This window comes from Camelus bactrianus, chromosome 6 (genome assembly GCF_048773025.1).
Source record: "Camelus bactrianus isolate YW-2024 breed Bactrian camel chromosome 6, ASM4877302v1, whole genome shotgun sequence".
NCBI classification, from domain to species: domain Eukaryota; kingdom Metazoa; phylum Chordata; class Mammalia; order Artiodactyla; family Camelidae; genus Camelus; species Camelus bactrianus.
In genome coordinates this window covers 84,363,651-84,376,731 of record NC_133544.1, presented here as the reverse complement: position 1 = coordinate 84,376,731, position 13,081 = coordinate 84,363,651, and the positions used below count along the sequence as shown (strand labels likewise).

Below are 13,081 nucleotides of genomic sequence, written 5' to 3'. Positions count from 1 at the left end.
TCTCCTTATTCTGGTATGAAACATTAGCTAATTTTAGATTGTTTATACTTCTAGCTGTTGTTTCATAGGAGATTTTTCAAATGATAAGTCTTTGTTTAAAGATGTTAATTTAATTAACAGAACATAAGATGACTCTCCCTTATTATTTTTGTTTTAAAATATGTTTTTATCATTTTCTTTATATTTCCATAAGGTATCGTCGGGGAGTTCACAAGTGCATTGAGTGTTGTTCTGAAATAAAAGATTTTGCAAACCACTTTCCTACATATGTCCATTGTAGTTTTTGCAGATACAACACTAGCTGTAGCAAAGCCTATGTGAATCATATGATGAGGTAAGATGAGTTAAACATCTATAATTACCGATTAAAATTACAGTTCAGCAAGTTTGGTTTTGAAAACAGTTATCCTAATAGAAGCTAGTTTTTTTTTTTTTTTTTTTTTTTCCTTTTCAGGAGCAATAGAGAACTTCTAGGTTGATGTCTGGTACTATTTTTTCAGCATAGTTATTCATAAGGTTATTAGAATTCAAATTATAAGAACAGTTAGGCTAATGAAATTAGGATAGGTTTGTTAGGGAAAATAATTTTTCTATGGGAATTTTTTTTTCCTATAGAACTTTTAAAGTGGTTACTTACAAAGACAAAAACTTAAATGTTTTAAATATATTTATGAAATCAATACATGTCATCTCATGAGTGTTATTCTCTTCAAAGCAGTCACTTTGAGAGATTCCAGAATTTTCAGTGATGTTAGAAACTTTATTGGGTCTGTTTATCTTTCCCTCTCTTTTTCTCTGTAATCCTTCTGCCTATCTGTCCATCAAGTCATCTATCCTTGCAGTCATTCAGTGAAATGAGAGACTGTTTCAGTAATGATGCCACTGTTGGATTTCTTTTTCATTAATTCATTCAACATAGACTATGTGAGTACCTAGTATTTTACTCTATGTAGAGAAAGCCTTTACAGCCTCCGTATTTTCATTTGTATCTCATTTGTAGGGGCATACTTCAAAATGGATTTTTATTTGTTTAAAAATAGTATCTTATAGTAACCTATAATGAAAAAATATGAAAATGAATATATGTATGTATATGTATGACTGAAGCATTATGCTGTATACCAGAAACTGATACAACATTGTAAACTGACCATACTTCAATAAAAAAAAATGCAAACAAAATAGTTGAAAATTGTTCAGATATAAGACAGTAAGTTGATTTTTTGAAGTGAGGTTCCAGTTTTGCAAAAGTTAGTATTAAAGTATAACTAATAAAAGTGATTTTCTTATAGATCATGATGTCACATCTATGTTACTTTCTGGTCATTATCACCTACTCCTTTCAGGGATTCTCCCACCTTTCTTGATGGCTTCAGCACCTCTCTCACAGTTTTTTAACTCCCTTGATGACTGGCCTGACCTCATGGTACCTTGACTTCTTTAGTGACAGTGCATTACATCAACCTTTAAGTTATTGTACCCCCTTTATTACCACAGTACCATTTTAATCTTATCATATATACTGTTCACTTCTTTTGAATTCTCAATACCCCAGGACTTTCAGGGCTTTGATTCCTTTTTCCAGTCCAGCAGCAGCCATATAACTTGATAGTCATCCTCACCTTCAGGATCATCTGTTTTGGGTGCTGCTTTGTTTTTGTTCTAGAATTCTTTATACCTTTAGTCATGCTCACCTGGCATAAAGGCCAAAGATTTGAACAGCTGCCTTTTGTGACCTTTGTGCTCAATTCTAGACTAGCAAACAGTACTTGATTCACTCAACTCTGACTCATATTTTTTTTCTTTTTGGAGGTTTTTTTTTTTAATTGAAGTATAGTTGATTTACAGTGTTGTGTTAGTTTCAGGTGTACAGCAAAGTGATTCAGTTATACATATATGTGTGGGTGTATTTTATATATATATATAATATATATATATATATATATATATATATATTATATATATATATACACATATACACACATACACACATACACTTTCCCATATTCCTATTCTTTTCCATTACAGAATATTAGAAGATATTGAGTATAGTTCTCTGTGCTGTACAGTAGGTCCTTGTTTTCATCTGTTTTATATATAGTAGTGTGTATCTGCTAATCCCAAACTCCTAATTTAGCCCTCCTCCCTCCTTTCCCCTTTGGTAACCATAGGTTTATTTTCTGTCTTTGAGTCTGTTTCTGTTTTGTAAATAAGCTTATTTGTATCAATCTTTTAGATTCCATGCATAAGTGATACCATTTGATATTTGTCTTTCTCTGTCTGACTGACTTCACTTAGTGTGATTGTCTCTGGGTCTGTCCATGTTGCTACAAATGGCATTATTTCATTCTTTTTTTATGACTGAGTAATATTCCATTGTGTACGTATATAGCACATCTTTTTTAGGACACTTAGGTTGCTTCCATGTCTTGGCTGTTGTAAATAGTGCTGCTATGAACATTAGGGTGCATGTATATTTTCAAATCAGAGTTTTTGTCTTTTTGGATATATGCCCAGGAGTGGGATTGCTGGATCATATGGTAGGTCTGTTTTTAGTTTTTTTAGGAACCTCCATACTGTTCTCTATAGTGGCTGCACCAAATGACATTCCCACCAACAGCATAGGAAGGTTACCTTTTCTCCACACTCTTTCTGGCATTTATTATTTGTAGAATTTTTGATGGTGGCCATTCTCACTGGTGTGAGGTGATACCTCACTGTAGTTTTGATTTGCATTTGTCTAATAATTAGTGATGTTGAGCATCTTTTCATGTGCCTATTGGCCATCTGTATTTGACCCATGATCTTTAACTTTGAGTCCTAACTTTTTATTTTTAAATACTTTATTTTTACCTATAGTACCTAATTAAACCATTTTTTAGTACTATAAAGATTTTATTTTAGCTTCTCTTAGTTGTTAACCTGGCCTACTAATTACTCAGTTGGAGGTCATCCTTTTAATTAATCTTTTCAACCTCAGAGTTTTTCCTGTTACCTTCATCTAGACATTGATCTCAGAAATCAAACATGTTCCACTTCTGTAAAGTTAACCCTGCCACTTACCTCTTCTAGTTCTTCCACAACCTTATTCAGTTAACTTGCAACTTCATCTCTTCTATCTACCAGTTCCTTCTGCTTACATTTTCAGGTTTTGTTTTTTTTTTAAAGATGAGGGAGATATGTCCTTACCGCCTACTTTCCTTACTTCTTTTCTTCTTCTTACCATGAATATTTTTAAAAAGTGTTTGTTACTAGCTTATTTGTGATTCATTTTTTTACCTTTTAATTTGAGCGTCATCCTCACCTACCAACTAGCACTGCCCCTTTTAAGATTTTCTGTCATGTTCTTATCACCACATTTATTCAATTTTTTTTCGCTCTTAGTACTCCATGACTTCTTTCAAGTATTGGACATTGTTGTCACTCACTTTTGAAACTATCTTCTTCGGCTTGTGTTAAACTGTTAGCACTGTTTTTTTCTTCCTTTTTGGCTACTCCTATCTCATTTTAAAATTTGTTTCCTTCAACTCTTCTTCTCTCTTTAAATTTTCTTTCTCTGTAACCACTGTCACTTTGCCTTTCAACTTTAAATCTTTCACTTTCAATCCTTAGTTTTCCTGAGATCTAACTCTATCTTTCTAATTATTTAATAGGTATTTTTACCTTTGACTCACTGGCATCTAAAAAGAACATAAACAAACCGCACATTATCTTTACAGAATTAACATAACTACCATCCAAATACTCTTTCAGAGCATCATTTGTGTGAATGTGGAACACTAGCTGAAAAAATACGTTGTCCCAAGTTTTTTAAGCTTGTGAAGTTCTCTTGATGTGCCAGTGTGCTTCATGGCTTCCTGAGACAGCACCTTCCGCATTCTTCCACTCTGCCTCCCAGCTGCAGTGGACTACACCTGTAATCCATTTCCTCTAAACCAGGCCCCCAGCATCCTTTCTCCTTGAGTATACTCCAGTGTGGAAAATCCCTTATTCTATGACAGATACATGGCTGCCCAAATACAGCTTTACTTATGCCCTTAATTTATAGGGGATCAAATTTTAAAATATTTTCTTTTCCTAAACCAAAAGTCATTTCACCCTTCCCTCTCCCATTTATCATAGGTTTCTCACCTGTCCAATAGAACCTCTAAATCCCATTCTATTCCAAAACATTTCCAGTTAGCCCAACTTCCTTCTACCCTTTTCCCAGTTCCCAGTGAGCCCCAACCCTGCGCTTCATTGTCATCACACACATTCTTAGTCTTTGTTAGCTTCATATGGAGCTGAAAGTTTCCACTGCCAATCCTGGAGTTTGGTAAACCCCTTTTCCTTTTTCTCTGCTTCATTCCTTGAATTAAGTATCTCCCACAGAAAGGCCCATCACTGTCTCTGCCCAGTGTGGATCCTTGTGATAGGTTTGTGTTTTGTATGAACAGAAACCTCATTTTCTCCAGAGGATGAGTACTTTTAATCCCTATCATATTCCACCTCTGTACTCGCAACTGATCTTTTTCCCTCCAGTCTCATATTTGCCCCAATCCAATTTTTTTTGCCCCAATCCATTTTAGAAAAACTCTCATCCCCATAAATTGATTGCTCTTCTCCAGAATAAGCTTTCTCCCATACTCATTTTTGACAGTGGCTTTTCATGATTCTTTCTTGGTCCCTGGAATGCACCGTTCTTCCTTTCAGTTTACCTTACTCACAGGGATCATTCCTTACTTTGAGTTGTGTGCCATTCATCTAGTCTGTTGTTTATTATATTTGTTTATATCTGTATTATCTCCTTGAGAAGAAGGGGTTCTTTATACTCACCGTGTCACCTAGCACATTACAAACAGCAAATGGTAGTCAATTATTATAATTATAGAATGCTCTAAATAAAATCCCAAAAGGGGATATTAAAAAAACCATGATGCCGTAGAAACATTTGTGGAATAAGACTCTTACAGAGAAGAGCATCGTTAAAGATATACATTTTAAGTGAATGTTTTAAAAGGTGGCATTATTTGGGTTTGGTTTAAATTATTGCACCTTATTTGCTTACAGCTTTTAGGTAGCAATAGAAGTCACCCGGAAAAAAATGCAAACAAATCACTGTGTAATATTGCTATTATTCTTCAGCATTATGTATAAAAAGGCTTTCCTCTACATGTAATAGAATTAAGTTAACAGATATAAGTACTAAATATCTCTTTTTCTAGCGGAGTTTACTATTTGCTAAGAAGTACGGTAAACTGGTGGTGAAGAATCGGACAAATCTGGATTTGAATCCAGGCTTCCTCATTTATTTATTACCTGTGTGACTTTGGGCAACTTTATTTAACTGACTCCTCGTTTCCTTTTCTTGAAGAGAAAGTTATTGTGATTATTAGAGAAAATGTACTTAAAGTGCTTGATAAAATGATTTGCACCTAGGAGGTATTCAAGTAATTACAGCTTTTTAAAAAAAATTCTCCTAAGAAGGTTATTTAAGAAACTTTTAATCTGAAATCCCAAAAAGAACTCTAGTGAGATCTCATTTTGTTTAAAAAAGCTTTTTTTTTTTTTTTTTTAAACATCTTAGATTCGGTGCTGTGACTGCTGATCCCAAATCATGTTTTCTTTTCTTTTTTTTTAAGTAATTATAGCTCTTGTTTCTAAGTTGTCATTATTAAATGTTGTAGATAAAGTCCTTGGCTTTAATTTTCACAAGTTAGTTGGAGAGATATATTTACCTAACTTAATGTGATAAACAAATGACTGTTAGAGCACAGAGAAGGTAAGGATGATTCTTTAAACAACAAATAAGGGAATGTGGCATATAAATGACATTTCACTTAGGCTTTGAAGGATGATTTAAAATTTCTCCAAGAGAAAAGAAAGCTGGTGTAACAGTTTGTTCCTATACAATGGATAAGACAAATTACTGAATTAATTTTTATAAGATATGCTAAAAATAGTTCATTATGTGTTTTATACAGATTTATTGGCACTAAATAAGAGTCATTAGAAGAACAGTTAGGTTATTATGGTAGCATCATAAATGGTCTCTTCTCTACAACCCACCCCTGGCCCCTTTTTCATTTCTTCCTTTCTTCTGTTACTGATAACTGGTCAGGTCATTTTTTGGCCTAAAATCCTTTGCCTCTTCCTAACATTAATATGATGAAGTTCAAATTTTGTGGAGAATGTAAGCCCTTTTAATATCTAATTTCTAACTACTTTTCCCGTGCCTTCAACTCTTATTTTCTTGAAAATCCTTCCATATCTTGCTCTTTGCTTTGTCTGGAGTGAGGCAGTATAGGGACCCTCTTCACTGAAATGTGCTACTGACTGTTACCTAGCCTTTCCACTTACCTGCAGCTTTCCTTCATGCAACCACAAACCTTTGTACGTGTCACTGTTGATGTTTATCTTATGGTAATTATTTATGAATATGTATTCACTTGTTTAACAGATACTTGTTAGGCCTTCATCCTGTGCCAGCTGCCTTTTGACTACCTTCACTGCCGAACACTGGATGGTGAACTCTGAGGCAGACAACTTTCCTTTATTATTGTATATCATCAACCTCTAGTCAGTATAAATCTTTTTTATAGGTAGGAATTCTAAATTAGAAATGATTTCAGACAACTAAAGTTTTAAAATTACCAACATTTTAATAAGGTACAAGTTATAGACAGAAAGAGAAACCATCAAAAAGACCCTAAACTATAATCTTTTCTCTCCTCTTACCAAATAAAGAAAGAAACCAAAACAGTCTGTTGGAGGAGAAGGAAGAAAGCTTTTGAAAATAACTTTTAAATCTCATTAAAAAATCTTATTTGGTTCACATTCTTTGGGAATCAGATAAAATCTTGGACATACTCCTCGGAGGAAATACAGTTATGTGCACAAATTTTTGCATATAATTTCACTGTTTCCCAACCTCCTAACATTCTCTTCTTAAAAAATCCCTTTATTTTTGTGATGTTACTTTGAGTTTGTAAACTCTTAATAATAGTAGTTATCCCCTGATTGAAGAAATGAGTATTAGAAATCTTTTTAGTATATTGTCTGGGGATTATAGCTGGTCAGAGTATTTGTTTTCCCATACATACATGCTCCCCTGATTATGGTTACCTCGTATCTGAGACTCACAATTGACCTGGTGTTTTAGCTACTTTAAGTCTGCTCCTCAGATTTTAGCTTGCATAAGAATTACTGGAAAAGCTTGTTAAAACAGTCCTGGGCCCCACTGCCAGAGATAAATTCAGTAGGTTTGTGGGGGGCACAAGACTTTGCATTTCTAAATAAGCTCTCAGGTGATACTGAAGTTATTAGTCTATGACTCTGCTTTTATCTGTGCTAAGTAGTCCTGTGCTAAACTAATCCTGGTTTTCTAGTACAGGAAAGCTTTCCTTATCAGATTTAAAAGGGTGTATAAAAGCTATTCTCATTGGCTACAAAGTGGTTAGGGATTTTCTGTTCTCTGCTTAGGAGAAGTGTTGTTTTAGCTCTTGAGTTCTGCTTTAATTTTTTTTTAAACCTCTACTAGTAATTGTAAAGAATTCTCTAAATGTTTATTTAATTTTACAAGTGGTAAACTGGCATTTAGCTCAGGTACTGTTTACTTCCAAGATAATTTGGATTCTGCTTCCCCTCCCTTGGCATGAATATGTTAAGATTGGAAAATGATTTAAAGAATGATGATTATTGATGACCATTCATATTATAGCAGAAATGTTATTAGCAAAAATTTTAAATTGTTTTCAACTCTTTTTTGTATTCATAATCTTTATTTGCTACTGTAATTATTTTTATATTTACACATTTTCTCCCAGTCCTTGTCCAAATGAAGATATGTTTTACACAGTTGCATAATTCACATAAATTTTGTTAATCTTTTTGTTTTCAACTCTTAACAGATGAGGAAATAATTTGCTGTGCTTTTTTTAACTCTTGCGTATTTCCTTTCTTCATCCGAAGATGAGGTACTGATCATACGAGAATATGCTTAGGGAAATACATGTCACTAGAAAATAAATAGATAAAATGGAATGTAAGTTTAAATGTTGAGTTAAACAGGGATGACAAACATTATTTTATTATTTATAGCATGATATTTTACTCAAAACTAGAAATTTAAGTATAGACTTGATATGTAGCTATAAATTAGTATGACTTATGTGTAATAAAATTAATAAAATCTCTTTTGTGTCTCCCAGCTTTCATAGCAACCGTCCAAGTAAAAGGTTTTGTATCTTTAAGAAGTATTCAGAAGATCTCAGGTAAATAGTTGATCTTTTTTCTTATGTCTATTGAAAAATTATGACTTAATAAAAATATTATATTAAAATTTTGAGATACAGTTCAAATACCCTGCAATTCACACATTTAAATTGTTCAATTAATAGTTTTTGGTATATTCACAGAGCTGTGCAGTCATCACAGTTAATTTTAGTTCATTTTTATCAGTTCAAAAAGAAACTCTGTCCCTGTTAGTGGTTATTAGCCCCATTTCCTTCCAACTCCTCCCATCCCTGTGCAACCACTAATCTACTTTCTATCTATATAGATTTGCCTATTCTGGACATTTCATATAAATGAAATGATACAATATGTGATCCTTTGTGATTCATTTCTTACCTTTAGCATAATGTTTTGAAGATTCATCCATGTCGTAGCATGTATCAGTACTTCTTTTTCTTACTGCTAAATTCCATTGTATGGATATATGATAGTTTGTTTATCCATTTAGGTTATTTTAACTTTGAAGCCATTATGAGTATTGCTACTGTGAACATTTGTGTACGCACTTTTCATTTTTTAAAATGTATATTTAGGATTAGAATTGCTGGATTATGTGATAACTCTGTGTTGAGCCTTTGAGGAACTGCCAGACTGTTCTACAAAGTACCTCCACTATTTTACATTCCTATCATTAGTATATGATGGTTCCAGTTTCTCCATGTATTTGTCAGCACTTGTTAGTATCTCTTTTTTATTATAGCCATCTTAGTGGGTGTGAAGTGGTATCTCACTGTGGTTTGTTAAAAAATTTTTTCTAACCTGATGTTGAGGTACTCAGTTTGGAAATCTAAATGATTATTGCTGGATATTGCAGAGTTCTAGTCAAGTTATTATATCCTTAGACTAGAGGTTTAATTAGTCTGCATTCTCTTGATAGATTTTTTTTTCAGGGGTGACCAGTGGTGTCAAGATGAAATGTTTGTGCATTTGCATTGTAAAATGAGGACAAAAAATAAGACTCTCCAATAATATTTGAATAATAAAACATACCTAAAATACCTGGCAAAGTGACTAACATTTTTTCAGTTTTAAAGTCAATTTCTTAAATCTGATATTCTTGAAATTAGTATGATGTAGTCTATAATTCTTTTCCTTTTTCAAATAAAGAGAAGTGTACAACTTGCTTACTGTGCTGAAAGAACTGTTGATGAATATTTCTAAGGACATTGATAGTTAACTTTGGTTTTACCACACATTAACTCAGAATTCAGTGAACACCATTTTTTCCATGTTTTTCTGAATTCTTTGGACCCCATTTGCTTCTTTTGTTCATGTTACCATTGCTACTTGAAATACCAGTGTCTTTGCTGCACCAAGCTAATATATGCAGATAAGGTTAGTCACTTGTTTTGATATTGGTGGTTAGCGGAAAAGATGAAAGAGGTGATGATTATGTCTCAGGACCTTTGTACTCATTATTCTCTGTGACTAGTTTGTTCTTCCCTAGGTTTCTCTGTGGTTATCTCCTTTATCTCTTTTAGGTCTTCTATTCTGATGACTGAGTCTTTCCTTGACCACTTGATTTAAAGTGGTATTCTCTCTCTTATGCTCTAGCCCAGCACTCTTTATCTCCTTTCTATGCTGCATTTTTCTCTAGATCATCTTTTATCACCTGATACATTGTATACTTTATTTTCTGGGTTCTCTCACTAAAATTTGTGTGGTTTGGATTTTTGTTTATGCCGGACATTGATAGGTGCCTGGCACATGGTAGGCACTCAGTAAATATTTGTTGAATAAATTAATGTATATATTGAAAATGACTTATGTAGACTGTAGGTCCTGTCTATGCTGTTGGACCATTAGCTTACAGAGAGAGAATATTTTGACTCAGTTTAAAAAATACATTGGTACTAATTTAAAAACATTTACTGAATTGAAGGAGATAAAGTAAGTTATATTAGATGTTGTCTTTACTGAAAATTTTTTATAAAAATGAAAAGGGTTTTACTGCTTTCAAAAGATGAGATTTTAGATAGCTTTTTACCTCACTGTTGTCAAGCTTGGTGGCGTGTTTGGTTTTTAAGTGAATTACATGATTTTAAAGATCTGGGATGGTTTTTCTGTCAACTTGAATAGGTCTCAAGTTGAAAATTTTTTTATTTCTGTGACTGGAACACAGCATACTTAAAATTTTATAGAACAGTAACTTTAGTAATTATTCTTTTATTGGAATGGAATATACATTCTTTAGCTATTATGCATTTATTAGGTACGTAATGTAGCAGGTCCTATAAAGATTTAACAATAATAATGAACAAGTCTTGGAACCAGCCTCCAGAGAATGTACAGATTATTGAATGGGAGATAAAGGGTGAATGTCCATAACTACAGTAAAGTAAGGGGGATTTTAATAAATGCAATCAGGGTTATTTTTTTCAAATGGGGAGAGATGACTTTGCTTAGAATTATCTGCATAGGTGTTACTTTACTTGGCTTTAGAGGATGAGTATTGTTCATATTGATAGAAGAGGTACAGGGGCATTGAGTTGGAATGGCCTGAATAAAGGTACAGAAGTGAAAAAGTAAAACTCATACAGAGGAAATGGTGGTAATAAATGTATCTATTTATGGAGCATCTAAGTTCATATAATAGTAATAAAATTGAAATCTGGGTTAGTAGTTTTGAGCTTAGAGCCAGATTGGGAAAGCATTGAAACTAACGCTAAGGAGTTTAAGACTTATTGGAGGTCACTGGAGAACCTTTGATGTTTTTACATAAAATTGAGTGAAATTGGAGCAAAGCTGAATTTCTTCTCAATTTCAACAATAGGGTGAGTTATTGATACATGAATCCTATAGCTTAGAACTTCTGTGGCAGTTATGAATGATCTAGTAAGGACCTGAGTTAAAATGATAAGGTAGTATTACATCATCTTTAAGTAATTAGGCTCTTGAATGAAAGTACTCAGTTTCAAACCCAGCCCTGACCTTTACCACCTCTATGCCCTTGGTAGATGACTAAGCTAACTCAATCCTGTATGAAAAGGTGATAACTTATAGCACCTACCTTTTATGGGTTTGTTTAAGATTTAGCTGAGATGATATGCCTAAAACTGTTAGACTAGCACAGAATTAGTACTCAATGAATTGTTAATATGAAATGCTTGACATATTGACTGTTTAAGGAAGAAGAGATGGAGGTAACTATAGGTTGAGCTTATTTGTCAGAGGAATTGGCATAAGAAAGGCCAATCAGGATGAGTTAATTTTGGAAGGAAATACATGCATGATTTTAGCTTTATGAAGGTCATTTTTTTATGTGCCAGTGTGACATCTAAGGGTAAATATGCAGCATACTGTTAGACTAGAGCTTCAGGGGAGAAGTCAGTCTAAGGTATGTTATTTGTATTTATATATTGGTAAAACACTTAAAATTTTAAAATATATGATAAACTTCAAAACTGTATTTATGCTTCATTAATAAACTGACAATAAAAATGATCACATTACATAATTCTTTTTCACCTAAGCAAAAATAATTTATTAGCAGGATTCCAAAGAATCTCATGGACCCCTAGAAGAAAGAACTACAGGCGGAATATATAAGGGAAACAGAAAGCCATTAGTTACTAATGTGGCTTCTTTCTAGTCTGAGCTGCTGAAGCAGGATGATCTTGTCTTTACTGTTTTCTCTGGATGTGGGTTCCATTCTCCTTTGTGCAAACAAGCTTTCTCTATCAATGACCCAAACATAGCATTCCCAGCCTCCCACATTTTCCCACATCAAGAAATTTGATTATAAATCCCAGTTACAAGAAAAGGCTTGAGTTAGACATTCTGCCCCTGGTCCAATTAACTATGTCCAGTGAAATAGGTATTTAACTGTTACTTATCATTGAGACTACTTTTAGTGTCTGTGAGGGCAGTTTGTTAGTAAAAAAGACATATAATTAATTATTAAGTTTAAGTATTTAAATCTTAACTTTCCTTAATCTTAAAAATAATCCATTTAGAAATCTAGTACTTTTTAATAATTACTTTAAAGAAGGCTTATTAAATCACTTTAATTAATGTTTGATAAAGTTCATTTAAGCTGAACAGACTAAATTTTTCAAAACTGTCTCTTTACCATTCACTTAACTTTAAAAGATTTAGCATAATTTATATGTTTAGTATACTTGATTTTCTTTTAAACAGTTCTTCAGATGCTTGACCCACAGCTCCCAAGTGCTTAACTCTAATAAATATGATAAATTAAACAAGTGGCTTTCTAAGTTCCCTGAAACATTTACATATTTCTGAGGCTTAATAATATTTTTAAATACATTTCAGCTAAAAACTAAAAATTTAAACACATTTTAAACTAGAATCTTAAAAACAATTTTACATACTGTAATATGGCAGTTATGTTTAAATACTTCAAATAACGAATGCTACTCAGATTGATCCAGTAAGGATAAAAACTATTCCTGAGTTCAACAAAAAGTATTGATGACTGTGGGAATTGTTTCCTAACTTTTTTGAAAATTTATTATCATTATACATTTCATTTAAGAACTATGGCCCTCAGTGAAGTTTTGTTAAAGGATCAAGTAGTTTAGGCCCCAGCAAGTGGCCAGTTCACAGTACTGGGATGACGAAGAACTCAAGTTTTGGACTTCAGTAGTGAATTAACTTCTTCAGTTAATTCAGTGTTAAATGAGAATAATATCAACCTTGGATGCTGGTGGTGAGAATTTAAGTAATATATGAGAAAATCTTTAACACATAGTACACAATGATAGCAGCTATAATATGATCTGTTTTTAAAGCCTTCGTATTTCTAATTTTTTCTTCACCTAGATAAACACTAGATAAAAGCTCC

The 13,081-nt window shown here is 32.9% G+C and overlaps 1 protein-coding gene across 8 annotated transcripts in view; it reads left to right on the top strand.

Annotated features, from left to right (window-relative positions):
* Positions 1-13,081, top strand: part of ZNF280D (zinc finger protein 280D) — a 141,228-nt gene that overhangs the window by 93,891 nt on the left and 34,256 nt on the right. For all 8 annotated transcript variants that reach the window (XM_045506263.2, XM_074366171.1, XM_074366172.1 and 5 more), the window contains 2 exons: positions 194-334; positions 8,190-8,252. In XM_045506263.2, coding sequence (XP_045362219.2) covers positions 194-334; positions 8,190-8,252 — 204 coding nt within the window. The remainder of the gene's footprint in view (positions 1-193; positions 335-8,189; positions 8,253-13,081) is intronic.